General features: G+C 38.8%; 1 protein-coding gene across 1 annotated transcript in view; it reads right to left on the bottom strand.

Annotated features, from left to right (window-relative positions):
- SCN11A (sodium voltage-gated channel alpha subunit 11) overlaps positions 1 to 15,186 on the bottom strand; it is a 122,923-nt gene that overhangs the window by 22,202 nt on the left and 85,535 nt on the right. The window contains 5 exon segments of the mRNA XM_014552505.2: positions 2,605 to 2,759; positions 5,413 to 5,527; positions 6,241 to 6,354; positions 14,009 to 14,181; positions 14,184 to 14,439. Coding sequence (XP_014407991.2) covers positions 2,605 to 2,759; positions 5,413 to 5,527; positions 6,241 to 6,354; positions 14,009 to 14,181; positions 14,184 to 14,439 — 813 coding nt within the window.

The raw sequence follows: 15,186 nt of genomic DNA, 5'->3' as shown, positions 1-15,186 counted from the left end.
TAATCTCCCCCACTGGCTCCTCGCCTGCCTTTAGATTGCAGTTTAGCTCACATCTTCTATAGGAAACTGTCCTTCCACAGGAACGGGTTAGACGCCATCCTGCATGGCCCCATGTCCCCCACTGCTTCTCTGAGTGTATCACTATGGCCCCGGGCTATTACTGCCTAGACGCCACCTGTCTTCCTTACTAGCCTCCCAACTCACTCAGGTCAGGGGTTGTCTTTTCGCCTCTTTTTTTTTTTTTTAACATTTTTTATTGATTTATAATCATTTTACAATGTTGTGTCAAATTCCAGTGTTCAGCACAATTTTTCAGTCATTCATGGACATATACACACTCATTGTCACATTTTTTTCTCTGTGAGTTATCATAACATTTTGTGTATATTTCCCTGTGCTATACAGTGTAATCTTGTTTATCTATTCTACAATTTTGAAATCCCACTCTATCCCTTCCCACCCTCCACCCCCCTGGCAACCACAAGTCTGTATTCTCTGTCTGTGAGTCTATTTCTGTCCTGTATTTATGCTTTGTTTTTGTTTGTTTGCTTGTTTTTTGTTTTTGTTTTTTAGATTCTCTTCAGGAGAGACAAATCTGAATGGTGTTGGAAGCTCATTTCCTCTCTCATTTTGGAAACATAGCAACAGGCTGTCACAGCACATCTGAGTTTGCTCAGTGGAAGAGCTGATGTTAGCAACTGAGCTTTGGAGGCTCCCACACTATAACTAGTTATAACACATTTATAACTAGGCTATTTCCTAATCCAGGAAGTTCTTATTATTACCTAGTTGCCCAAATCAGAGTTTTGCAAACTCTAATGAGCCCCAAATCACCCAGGTTCTGATTCAGCAGGTCTGGGGTGGGCCCATGACTGTACATTTTTAACAAGCTACCAGGTGGCACTGGGGCTGCCGGTCCATTTACCACATTTGGTGGCAGGGGACTGGATGTTTTTTGTCTCCTTTTCTCTACAAATATGTACAATGAAACAGGGCCTGGGTCCCACTCTTGAAACCCTCTACATTGTGTGTTCAGTCTCACTCTGCCCAGCCTGTGCTTGCCTCATCTGAAGGCAGATAAGAGCCAGGAGGATTGTGTGACCTCTGCTACTTCTCTGATTATATGCTTTCTCATGGGGTGCCATGCGGCATGTGTCTGTGACCTTTTGACAACACCACTGCTTTCACACTGACTGGTACAGGGCATGGTAAACAATTACCATTTGTGGAATAAATGCAAGAACCCTATCACTTGAAAGAGTAGACAGCTAGAGAAATGTAATGACCAGAAGATTACAGGGAATCCTAGACTGAGGGTTACCAATAAAAATTAATCAAGGGAGTTCTCTGGGATAGTTTTAGAGAAACTTGCTTTTTTGTTTCAGGAATAATTTACATTGCAGAAGTAGGTAAACGAGGATGTCTGTTGATCACAGGCTCTGGTGGGCCCCAGTATGTGTCCCATCTCCTTTCACCTAGAGTTACAAAGGTATAAAGCACTTACCAGGAAGGCAGGGGTGCAGAAGCAAGACATTTCATTGTCCCTGCTAGCAACTTTTTTTTTTTTTTGAGTAAAGGTAGATTTATTTAGAGAGATACATACTGCATAGAGTGTAAGGCAAGAGAAAGGCAAGGAAAGAGGTGTGGGAATCGGGTGCTCAGGTTAAAGTAAAAGTAGGTACACACTCCATAGACACAGTGAGGGCCGTCTCCAAAGAGGAGGGAGAGAAAAAGGGCCCCTGCTAGCAACTTCTTGTGAAATGTTCTGTGACTCTAAATCAATAAGGGGGAATCAGTATTCTATTCACTTGACATGACAAAATAGTAAGGGAATTTAGTTTTATCTTATGGCCATTTTAAGAGGAGACACAAGACATAATGGGAGGGAGAGAGAGAGAAACATGTAGGTGATAAGAGAGATCATCCTGTTGTTCAAAGTGGGGGTGTGTGTGTGCAGAAGGGGAAAGAAGGACCAAAAGGTAAGGAGAACGAGCAGAAAGGAGTTTACGACTATATGGCCAGGAAGGCTGATGGATTCAGTTATTTCTAAGCCTCACTGGAAATCACACCACACCTCAGTTTTGGAAGGATCTGTCACGCACAGAAAGCAATATCTCTTTGTCCTGCCCCTCAAGGGATCATGAGTGGAAAAAATAACAAGGTAACTTATATCCTAATCTGGTCCCTGCAGCCTTCAAATCTATTGTTTTACCTTTTAGAAAGCAGCACTATGGTCTTCAGGAAAAGAGAGAGTAAGAACATTGCTGTCTAGAGGAGGAAACATGTAGGATATGGTGAAAATTTCTAGAAATCCTCCAGGAATAATGGACAGATCTGGAGTCCAGGGCTAGGCTCCAACAGCCACTTTAAAGTGCTGATGTGGGTCATGCTTCCCACAGATATAGCATCTTTGGCTGGGGGACTTCCCAGTTGTAGCATGCCTCCAGAACTTGTGTAAAATCCTGTTGCCTAAGTGGATCCACTAACAGAGATCCCACTTCTGCCTGGTCTCCCCACATTCACAGCCCCATGAGGGGCCAAGTCAGAATGAAGCCTCCCAGCTGACTTGATCCCCAGTGTCCCCAAAAAACCATGATAATTTACCAGTGCCCCACTGCTCAGCAGAATCACAAAGATAATAAAGCTCTCAAACCAGCTGTGTTTCACTATTTGGTAGCAGGTTTTCCGTAGGTTCCACCAAATGATCCAAGGGGACTTTCTCTTGTCCATAGCACAGCATGGAAAGCAGCAATTCAGGCCTGCAAGGAATTAGACCAGCACATCATCATTAGTGTCTGTAGTAAATCTGCACTCATAGCCCAACTCCACACCCCTACCTGTACACACCACGTGACTTCACAAATCCTCCAGCTAAAGAAGTGGTGTCGTTTTCCCAACCCTGGGAATCTGGGCTCAGCCATGTGACAAAATTTGGCCAATAGAGCAGAGTAGGAGTCATAATGTGCCAGGTCTGACTCAGTGAAAACTTCAACAAAGACACAGAAACTACAGAAAATATTAAAAAGAACCAATCATAACTGACAAATAATTGACATTAAAAATGCCCTAGAGGGAATTAACAACAGATTAGAGGATGCATAGGAACAGAACAGCAGTCTGGAAGACAGAGCAGTGGAAATCACCCAATCAGAACAGTAAAAAAGAAGAAAGAATTTTTTAAATGTGGAGTGTTTAAGAGACCCCTGGGACAACATCAAGCATACTAACATTAGCATTATAGGGAGAACCTCCATGAGACTATTGGTGAGTTTTCAGCAGAAACTTTACAGAGCAGAGGGACTGGTATAATATATTCAGAATGCTGAAAGAAAAAACTTACAACCAAGAATACTCTGTCTGGCAGGCGAACATTCAGAATTGAAGGAGAGAGGGTTTCTCAGACAAGCAAAAGCTAAAGGAGTTCATCACCACTACACCAACCTTACAAGAAATGTTAAAGAACTTATTTAAACAAAAAAGAAAAGGCTATATAACTAGAAACAAGAGAATTATGGAAGAAAAACCTCACTGGTAAAGGCAAACATATAGTAAAGGTAGTGGATAACCATCTGTAAAGCTAGTCTGAATTTATTGTACCAGGTTCTCTTGTATATGACTGATTGTTTTTCTCCAGCTGCTTTTAAGATTCTCTATCTTTAATTTTTGACATTTTAATTATAATGTGTGTTGAGGTGGATCTCTTTGGGTTCATCTTGTTTAGGAATCACTATGCTCCCTGGACGTGGATGTCTGTTTTCTTCCCTAGATTAGGGAAGTTTTTGGCCATTATTTCTTCACATGACATTTCTGTCCCTTTTCTCTTTCTTCTCCTTCTGAGGCCCCTATAATGCCAATGTTAGTACGTTTGATGTTGTCCCAGGGGTCCCTTAAACGCTTCACATTTTTAAAAATTCTTTCTTCTTTCTGCTGTTCTGATTAGTGATTTCCACTGCCCTGTCTTCAAGACCACTAATTTGTTCTTCTGTGTCCTCTAATCCATTGTTAATTCCCTCTAGTGTATTTTTCCTACATTTTCTAAGTCTTTGTTAAAGTTCTTCCTGGAATTAAGTTCTCCATCTTTCTCCCTAGTTTGGTGAGAATTCTTATGATCATATCTATGAACTCTTTATCAGGGAAATTACTTACCTCTGTTTCTTTAGGGTTTTTTTTCTGGGGTTTCATTTTGTTCTTTCATTTGGAATATATTCTTCTGCCTCCTCATTTTGTTTGACTTTTAGTTTTTGCTTCTATGAATTAGGTGAAACAGCTACCTATCCTGGCCCTGAAGGAGTGGACTTGTGTGGGTGTGTCCCCTGTGTAGACTGCTTATGCCTAACAGCTTTAGCAGGGCAACTGGGGCTGGAGCATGCCTGGGGCACTACAACCCAAGGCCACATAGGCAGAGCAGCTAGGGTTAGAGTGGGCTTGAGCTGGGGTCAGTCTCTGTGGAGCACTGAGGTCACCTTGGTGGGACTGCTGAGGCTGGGCAGGCCTAGGCTAAGGGCAGTCCCTGGGGAGTGCTGAGCCCAAGGCTGCCTTGGTGGCATACACAGAGCTGGAGTCAGTGAGGGCCGGGCGAAGTTCTGGGGGGAAGCAAACAAAGGCTCTTGCTGGTACCTCGGACCCCACAGAGGGCTCCAGCAGTTCCCTGCCCATTTGGCAGAAGCTCTAGGGTTAGTACATGGATTTCCTTCCAGTATAGGCTAGATGTCATTTAGGACATCTTTTGCTGTGTCCTAAGGTGGGAGCCAGTACTCAGGCCCCTTAGTAATATCCCTTCCTGTTGCACATCACTACACTGGGGGTGGTGTTCCCATGGATACCATGTCTCCATATTTCCGCCCTGCTTCTATGTGGTCCTTCTATATGTAATAGCTGTTCAATCAGCCTACACTTCTTTTTCAGGAGGAACTTATCTATATGTAGGTGTAGATTTGGTGTGTCCATGGGAGGAGGTGAGCTCAGAGTCTTCCTACATCACCATCTTGGACCCCTTCTCCCAGAGAAAAATCTTGAGGGATGAGTTGAGGGCCTGGTAGGAACTCCAGCCAACCCCAGACTTATGGTCAAATTCTCCTGGTCTGTGACCTCAAGTACATCCTGACAATTGATGTCCTGGGGACTACAAAAAGTGGCAGCAATATTGGCCAGTAGGTTTTCCAGGGAAAATTTCTAGAGTTTCTACCCTGGTTTTGGGGCTGTATAAGTTGAGCCCACTTGAATCAAGAATTTCCTAAAATCCTTTTTGCCTGGACCTGATAATCCAGGGGAGACCTTTCTTTCTTTTTTTTTTTTTTTTTTGTCTCCAGGAGAAGTAGAAAGAAGGTATCTATCAAAACTATACAGCTTCAAAGAATAACAGAATACCATCCAAATATTCCATTAACTGAATGTAGAAATACTGCCACTTACCTTTGGGCAAACATCTCTCTGGTTCCTTCTTGGAAACCATGTCAGGTATCTGCCTGAAAGGATCCTGTGGATCAATGGTGCTACATTCTGAGAGGACACTGGTATCATCAGACTTCTGTACAGCAGAACAAAGGAAAGGAGGAATCATTTACCAACACCCTCCCTCACCATGGTAGTACCTAATACTTCATTTTGTGACTTTTTAGGCATGAAACTAGCTTATGAGGGTTGTCTAGAAAGCATCCCTCTTGTTAGATCCTTTTCTAATGCTCTGACCAGCCCTGAGTTCAGGAGAGAATTCTCTAACTGCTCTTGCTTGGCTGATGAAAGGCAAGGCACATGAAGATCTCAACTTCCTTCTATCCAAATCCTACCTCTGATCCACTAATCTTAAATACAGAAGCCAGGTGAAGAAGAGGAGGCCACTTTACTGAGACTGAAATTATCAGCTACCTCAACTCCCAGAATAATAGGCCTAGACCAGTGGTTTTCCTGCAGGAGGAATCTTGACCTCCAGGAGACATTCTGACAATGTTTAAAGACACTTTTAAAATTTTTAAAATTGGGGGGGGGGGGATACTATGGGCATCTAGTGGGTAGAGGCCAAGGTGCTACTAGTCACTCTCAACACACAGAATAGTCCACCACAATAAGGAATTATTCCAAATGTCACAGTAGAGAGGCTGAGAAACTCTGGCCTAGAGCTGTACTTAACATCTAATTCTGGCAGTTTGCTCTGCACAAATCTTGATATTTTCCCATAGTGACTATCTTAGAGAAGGTTATGGATGAGCCATGTTTTGTCTGGGAATAACTTGGGGAAATTACCTTTTGGGGATTCTGTATTGACAGATAAGGATCATCTTCAGAGAATACATCAATTTCTACACTTTGAGCTCCTGGACTGGTGGACTCCTTGTTCTTCTGATGTAGTTCATAAGCCTGACAGAGAAACCCAGAATAGAATTAATATTCCTCCTGGACATCTCACTTGAGATGAAACAAGTTTAAATTCCTTTTGGTTTTCTGTTTGTTATGAAAATTGTGACATTATTAATCTTTTTCTTTTTACTTTTTAAAAATGCTCCCGGAAAAACTGAACATATAATAATTCTGGGAAAACGGCTATACAAAACAGATAAAAAAAACTTACTCATAAGTAATATAACCAAAACAATATGGTTTGGGTACCAAATTCACTAGATAATTAAGAGGTGAAACTTACTGTATCCTCACTCACACTCAACCCCAAACAGCAGAATACACATTCTTCTCAAGTGCACATAAAATACTTCCAATATAGACAACATGCTAGGCCATAAGGGAGCCTCAATAAATCTGAAAGGATTGAAATTGTACAGAGTATGTTCTCTGATCACAATGAATTAAAATTAGAAATGAACAACAACAACAAAAATTTGAAGAATTCACAAATATGTGGAAATTAAAATATTCTTAAATAGACAACAGGTCAAATAAATCACAAAAGAAATTAGAAAAGATTTTAAGATAAATGGAAATGAAAATACAATATGCCAAAATTTGTTGAATGCAGCTAACAGTGCCTAGAGGGAAATTTATAGCTATAAATAGCTATAATTTAATAAAAGAAACATCTCAAATCAATAGCCTAAACTTCTATCTTAAGTCACTGGAAAAGGAAGAGAAAACTAAACTCAGAGCAAGTAGAAAAAAGCATGAGCAGAAATTAATAAAATAAAATAGATAGACAAAATCAACAAAACCAAGAGTTGATTATTCTAAAAGATCAACAAAAGTTGACAAAACTAACAAAACTGACCATGAGAGAAGATCAAATTACTAAAATCAGGAATGAAAGAAGGGATATTACTATCAACCTTACAGGAATCAAGAAGACTTTAAGGAAATACTATGAATAACTGTATGTCAACAAATTAGATAATTTCAATGAAATGGACATATTCCTAGAAATACAAAAACTACCAAAACAGACTCAAGAAGAAATAGGAAATCTAAATAGCCATATAACAAATAAAGAGATTGGATTTGTAATTTAAAATCTTCCCATAGAGACTTCCAGTTTCTGGTCTGACATGTAAGAAGACATGTAGGTCTCCACTCTACCTTAAGAAGTAAATGCTGGAACAACTGGAAAATCAACAAATCTTAGATTCATAAGAGAAGTGAGATCCAGGGCAAACTGCTGTCTCCCAAGCTGGAAAGACAGACAAGCAAGTACAGAGAATCACAACTTACTGGAGCAGAAACCCAAGAGCAAAACCAGCTGTGGGAACCAGTGTCAGGATAGGGAAACCTGAACTATTATTGACAAATTGCCAGTGGCTCAGTATGCACAAGTCTAAGAGATAAAAAAGCTCCAGGGGACCCAGCCCTCAGGAGGCCACCACAGTTTTGTGGGTTTTACTTCTTGGAGCTCTACCAGGTTCTCACAGCGAATATCAGAGAAAAATCCCCTCGTGCTTCTGAAAAGGGGAGTAGAAAAGGAATCGCTTCAAAAAATGGGAGAGCGTTCTGTTCTTAACAAGGTCTGCCCTCCAAAGAAACTAGTTAACTAGTGCCTAACCTGCTGGGGTTTTATCAGGGCCTGACCTGGGTGATGGAAATACCCAGTTGCAGCCAGCTTTAGGTTTCCACATGGAGGGAGGGAAATATCCAACTCCAGGTCACTCTAGCCATTCTGTCCCACCTAAGGTGGTGAGTGGGAGGGGGGTACTGAGCAACACTGTGGAGTTCACAGTCCAGAAGCACAAGTGACTAAAAGACTGAAACCTAAACATAGGACTACAGAACTCTTCCATTCTCCCCACACCTTACCAATACATTACCAAAGGCCTATCTGCAGCCATTCCATCTATCCAGTACATCAAGTCTGACAATGAAGAAAAAATTTAAAAACATACCAAAAGGCAAAAAATGCAGTTTGAAGAGGCAGAGAAAGCTTCAGAACTAGACTCAATATGGCAGAGATGTTGGAATTACCACTTTAGGAATTTAAAATAACTATGATTAAAATGTTAAAGGCTCTACTGGATAATGTAAGCATGCAAGAATATACAAGCAATTTAAACAGACAGACAGAAATTCTCAGAAAGAATAAAAAAGAAATGCCAGAGATCAAAAACACTCTAACAGAGCTAATGAATGCCATTAGCAGGCTTATTAGTAGAGTGGACACCGGTGAGGAAAGAATCTTTGCACTCAAGGCCAGCTCAATAGAAACCTTTAAAACTGAAAAGCAAAGAGAAAAAACACAGAACAAAACAGAACTGAATACCAAAGACCTGTAGGGAAACTACAAAGATATAATATACTTATAATGGGAATAGCAGAAGGAGAAGAAAGAAAAGAACAGAACAAATATTTGAAACAATAATAACTGAGAATTTTCCAAACAATATTAAATCTCAATTATAGTTTGTAACATTATTTGGATGGACCTTGAGGACATTATGTTCAAGTGAAATAAGTCAGACTGAGAAAGATAAATACTTTATGATATTTATATGTGGAATCTTAAAATATCAGAATTTGGAAAAACAGAGAGTAGAATCATGGTTACCAGGGGCTGGAAAGTGGGGGAATTGGGGAGATGTTAGTTAAAAAGTACAAACTTCCAATTAAAAGATGAATAAGTCAGGGAATCTAACATACAGCATTGTGATTATTGTAAACAATACTGTATTATATACTTGAAGTTGCTAATATAGTGAACCTTAAATGTTCTCACCACAAAGAAAGAAATGATAATTATGTGACATGATGGAGATGTTACTAATGCTGCTGCTACAGTGGTAATCATATTGTAATAGATATATGTACTAAATTGTGTTGTACACTTTAAATGTACACAAGGTCCTATGGTGGTTATATCTCAATAAAGCTGGGGGAAAAAGAAAAAGAAGAGGAGGAAGACTTCTCAACTCATTTAATGAGGTCCGTATTAACCTGATACCAAATCCAGGCAGACACATTACAAGGGAAAAACCTAGAGATGCAAAATTATTAACAAAATATTAATAAACTGAATCCAAATATATATAAAAGGATAATATACTTTAACTGAGTAGGGATAATCCAAGGAAAGCTGCAGTTGATTTAACATTCAAAATAAACAAGAAACTATTAGTGAGACTGAATATCCTATTGGTAATTTACATTTTCTGTATTTATGTGTAGCCTTCGATTTATTTTCTATTGATTTATATTTATATGTATAATTTATATGGGTTTACTATCTATATATATAGACAGACCATATATATATATACCATATATAAATACATAAAAAAATTAAGATTGCCCCAACTCTCAATTCTACTAAAAATAAATAAATGAGAAAAAAAACCCCTATGATTATACCAATAAATATAGGAAATGCATTTCAGAAAGTTCAATATGTATTAATGGTTTAAAAAAAAAAAACCTCCTAACAAACCAGGAATAAAGGGAACTTCCTCAACTAAGATCTTAATGGGGAAAGGCTTTATGTTTCCACCTAAGATCAGGAGCCAGGCAATATATACACTCTCATGACTCCTAGTCAACACTAAACTGATGGCCCTAACCAATGTAATAAGGCAAGGAAAAAGAAAATTGTTTTAAAAAGTAAAATTATCTTTGAAGATGAAATAATTATATGCATAGAAAATTCTAAGGCATCTATAAAAAAAGCTTTTGGAATTACCAAGTCAGTTCACCAAGGTTGCAGGACACAAGGTCAAAATACAAAAGCCAATTACATTTCTGTGAACTAATTATGAACATTTGGTAATTGAAATTCTAAAAATTACCATTTAAGATATCATAAAGACATTAACTACTTAGGGGTAAATTTAACCAAATACGTCAAGACTTCTACACTGTAAACTACAAAACATTGTTAAGAGAAATCAAAGAAAATCTGCATAGGTGGAGAACTATACACGTTCATGAATCGGAACATACAATATTGTTAAGATGCCAATTATCTACAAAAAGATCTATATATTCAATGCAATTCTAAACAAAATCCCAGCAGTCTTTCCTATGAAAAGTTGGCAAGCTGAATGTAAAATGCATAAGGAAATGCAAAGGACTACAACAGCCCAATAGCCAAAATAAATCTGATAAAGAGTGAAGTTATGTAACTTGCTTTAAAAAATTATTATAAATCTACAGTAATAAAGACAGTGCAGTATGGCTATAAAATAGATACACAGATCAATTAAACAGAATTAAGAGTTCATAAAAAGGTATATATCTATATATACACACACACAATTGATTTGTTAATTTTATTTTATTGAGTTATAGTCAGTTTACAATGTTGTGTCAATTTCCAGTGTAGAACACAATTTTTCAGTTATATGTGAACATACATATATTCATTGTCGCATACTTTTTTACCATGAGCTACCACAAGATCTTGTATCTATTTCTCTGTGCTATATAGTATAATCTTGTTCATCTATTCTATATATACCTGTCAGTATCTACAAATTTCAAACTCCAATTTGTCCCTTCCCACCCCGCTATCCCCTGGCAACCACAAGTTTATATTCTATGCCTATGACTCTGTTTCTCTGTTGTATTTATGTTCATTTGTCTTTTTCTTTTCTTTTCTTTTCTTCTCTTTTCTTTTGTCTTCCTGTCTTCCTTCCTTCCTGTCTTCCTTCCTTGCTTCCTTCCTTTCTTTCTCTCTTTCTTTCAGATTCCACATATGAGCGATCTCATATGGTATTTTTCTTCCTCCTTCTGGCTTACTTCACTTAGAATGACATCCTCCAGGGACATCCATGTTGCTGCAAATGGCATTATGTTGTCATTTTTATGGCTGAATAGTATTCCATTGTATAAATATACCACTTCTTTATCCATTCCTCTGTCGATGGACATTTAGGCTGTTTCCATGTCTTGGCTATTGTAAATAGTGCTGCTATGAACACTGGGGTGCAGGTGTCTTTTTGAAGTAGAGTTCCTTCTGGATATGTGCCCAGGAGTAGGATTACTGGGTCATATGGTAAGTCTATTCCTAGTCTTTTGAGGAATCTCCATACTGTTTTCCACGGTGGATGCACCAAACTGCATTTCCACCAGCAATGTAGGAAGGTTCCCTTTTCTCCACAGCCTCTCCAGCATTTGTCATTTGTGGACTTTTGAATGATGGCCATTCTGACTGGTGTGAGGTGATACCTCATTGTAGTTTTGATTTGCATTTCTCTGATAATTAGTGATACTGAGCATTTTTTCACGTGCCTGTTGGTCATTTGTAGGTCTTCACTGCAGAATTGCTTGTTTAGGTCTTCTGCCCATTTTGGGATTGGCTTGTCTGTTTTTTTCTTATTAAGTCATGTGAGCTGCTTATATATTCTGGAGATCAAGCCTTTGTCAGTTTCATCTTTTGCAAATATTTTCTCCCATTCCACAGGCTGTCGTTTTGTTTTGCTTATGGTTTCCTTTGCTGTGCAAAAGCTTGTAAGTTTAATTAGGTCCCATTTGTTTATTCTTGCTTTTATTTCTATTGCTTGGGTACACTGCCCTAGAAGAACATTTTTGAGATGTATGTGAGATAATGTTTTGCCTATGTTTTCTTCTAGAAGGTTTATTGTATCTTGTCTTATGTTTAAGTCTGATCCATTTTGAGTTTATTTTTGTGTATGGTGTAAGGGAATGTTCTAGCTTCATTGATTTACATGCTGCTGTCCAGTTTTCTCAACACCATTTGCTGAAGAGACTGTCTTTATTTCATTGTATATTCTCGCCTCCTTTGTCAAAGATTAGTTGACCAAAAGCTTGTGGGTTCATTTCTGGGCTCTCTATTCTGTTCCACTGGTCCATATGTCTGTTTTTGTACCAATATCATGCTGTTTTGATTACTGTAGCTATGTAGTATTTGAAGTCTCAGAGGGTTATTCCTCCAGCCTCTTTCTTTTTCTGCAGTAATGTTTTGGCAATTCTAGGTCTTTTGTGATTCCATATAAATTTTATTATGATTTGTTCTAGTTCTGTGAAATATGTCCTGGGTAATTTGATAGGGATTGCATTAAGTTTGTAGATTACCTTGGGCATTAAATATGACCATTTTAACAATATTGATTCTTCCAATCCAGGAGCATGGGATATCTTTCCATTTTTTAAAGTCTTCTTTAATTTCCTTCATCAATGTTTTATAGTTCTCCGTATTTAAGTCTTTCACCTCCTTGGGTAGATTTATTCCTAGGTATTTTATTATGTTGGGTGCTATTTTAAAGGGGATTGTTTCTTTACTTTCTTTTCAATTCTTTGTTGATTCATCATTAGTGTAAAGAAATGCAGCTGATTTTTGAACGTTAATCTTGTAACCTGCAACCTTGCTGAATTCTTTGATTAATTCTAGTAGTTTTTGTACATACAATTGATTTTTAACAAAGATAATAAGTTGATTCATTGGGATAAGAATAGTCTTTTCAATATAATGTACTAGAATTACTAAATATATATACAGGGAAAAAATGACTCAACTCATACCATTTATAAAAATTAAACTGGAATGCATTATGGACTTGAACCTCAGAATTAAGCCTATAAAATCCTCAAAGAAAACATTTGAAACTTTAGGTTTTTTAAATACTTTTTGGAATGGAAACAAAACACATGAACCATAGTGGTAATACTGATAAATTATATTTCATCAAAATTGAAAATTTCTGCTCATTGAAAGATACCATTAAGAAAATTAAAGGTGAACTACAGACAGAAAATATATGCAATATACATATCAGAATAAGGACTTACACATATTCAGAATATGTAATAAACTCTTACAACTCAATAATAAGAAAACAAATCCCTCAATAAAAGTGAGCAATAGATACATCACCAATGAAGATATTATGCAATATCACTATTTGTCATTGAAATAAAAATTAAAACCACAGTGGGGTACCACTACAAACCTATTACACTGGTTAAAATTTTAAAAGGGATTTAAAACATAATGTTTGATGACATCAAACATTGGCAAGGATATGGAGTAATGGAACTCCTGTACATTGCTGGTGGGTGGGAATGCAGTATGTTACAACCATTATGGAAACCTCAGGAATATACAAACAGCCCTGCTGCATCCAGAATGAAGTCTGTAGGTGTCCATTTAGGACATCCATCACCTGCCACTCCCTGACAGCCCTCATCTCTCACCACTTCTCACCCATGAGCCCCTCACTGGTCCCTGCAGAGACTCTAAGTTTTTTTCCCACCACTGTCTCTTTTGCTATGCTACTCTTTTAACCTTCCACATTCCCTTTCCTCACCTTTCAGCCAATTCAAACTCTATATTTCTTCTTTCAGGGCTCAACCAAAGGCACTTGTTTCCCCTGTTGCCCCAGCCCACTCTGATCTTGCTCCCCTCTGAATCTCTCTGACACCTCCCATCTGTACCACATGTGCACGACCATGATTAGAACCAGCCCTGGGATGTGTATATTGGTCTTGAGGGGCAGCCACTCAACAAACTAAGGGTACATTTTATACCCTTATCATCTCTGCACAGTGCTCAGAACAGGGCAGTCAACCCGGTGCCCCATGGCAACTCTAGCTTTAGACAACATCTAAGTCTACGTGTGAACCTTCATACCTGTTTTCCAGCCTCAGGTTGTGTGACACACTGTGTCTTATCTTCATCAGGAGATTCAGCATTATCTTCTTCCTCTGCAAGTGGGGCCAACCAAGTCCGATCATGTCCGATACTCAAGGTCTTTGGTGCATAAGTCAGTACCCCAAACTCCTCCTGGGTCTCTGGGCCCCTTTAATCTCTGTAACCAGGGGAATGACGTCTTTGTTCTCTGCAGCAAGGCCTCCTGTCACCTCTTTTTGCTTTGGTAAATGCTGCCTCCTGTACTGCTTGCGACAAAAATGCTCAAGAGTATGTATCACAAAACAAAAAGCCCGGCGGAACCTATCCAGGGCTAACTGTACTTTGGTTTTCCTGGCCTCTCCTTCCAAGTGGCCATCTCTCTCCTCATTGCTGAAGGAATTTAGCAGCAAGGCAATGAAGAGGTTGAGTACCTGGGAAGGGGCAAAGGAGAGGGGTGGGTTATAGCTCAGTGGTAGAGTGTATGCTTAGCATGCACAAGGTCCTGGGTTCAATTGTACCTCCACTATTAAAAAAAAAAATTAGCAAAGGAAAGAATAAGTAGGTTTCCAGAACTTTTCCCCAAGACCCAAAACAAAGTCAAATAAGAGTTCTCTGTCCTTCTGTCTTCCAAGAAAGTTCATCTATAAAATAAATAAAGAGGACAGAAGACTGAGGAAGTTTAGAGACATCAAGATAAGACTGAAGAAAAACTGAAGTTAAGGAGTACAGAGAGCCTCTATTTGCTAAGTCCTCTTTGCTACTTAAGTGCCCTTCTCAAGTACCGTGTCTTCCTAGTGCTCCCTTTCCACTCCCTTGGGTGATATCTGATCTTCTGATCTCTTGTATCTCTTACTGTCTATCAACAACACTTATAAGGTACTTAGGATAAAGCTATTATGTATGGATAGATTTGCATTATAGCCCCAACTTGATTCTGAAGATCTTGTGCTCAGGTATCCCTGTCTGTCTCCTGTCTCCTCACACCCTCACTGGTGTACGCCTAGTTAGCCTCTCCATAAATATCCACATTTCCAGCTGCAAGTAACAGACTTAGCACAGCTTACACAATAAGAAAATGTAACATGACAAGATGATTGACACTAAAACAGGGGACCAATTATGACCTGACGATAGGTTTGTTCCACCTTCCCTCTATGTTCTTCAGTGTTGACTTCGTC

Source organism: Camelus ferus, chromosome 17 (genome assembly GCF_009834535.1).
Source record: "Camelus ferus isolate YT-003-E chromosome 17, BCGSAC_Cfer_1.0, whole genome shotgun sequence".
Taxonomy (NCBI): Eukaryota; Metazoa; Chordata; class Mammalia; order Artiodactyla; family Camelidae; genus Camelus; species Camelus ferus.
The sequence above is the reverse complement of the archived record's forward strand: the minus strand, read 5'-3'. Positions and strand labels throughout refer to the sequence as shown.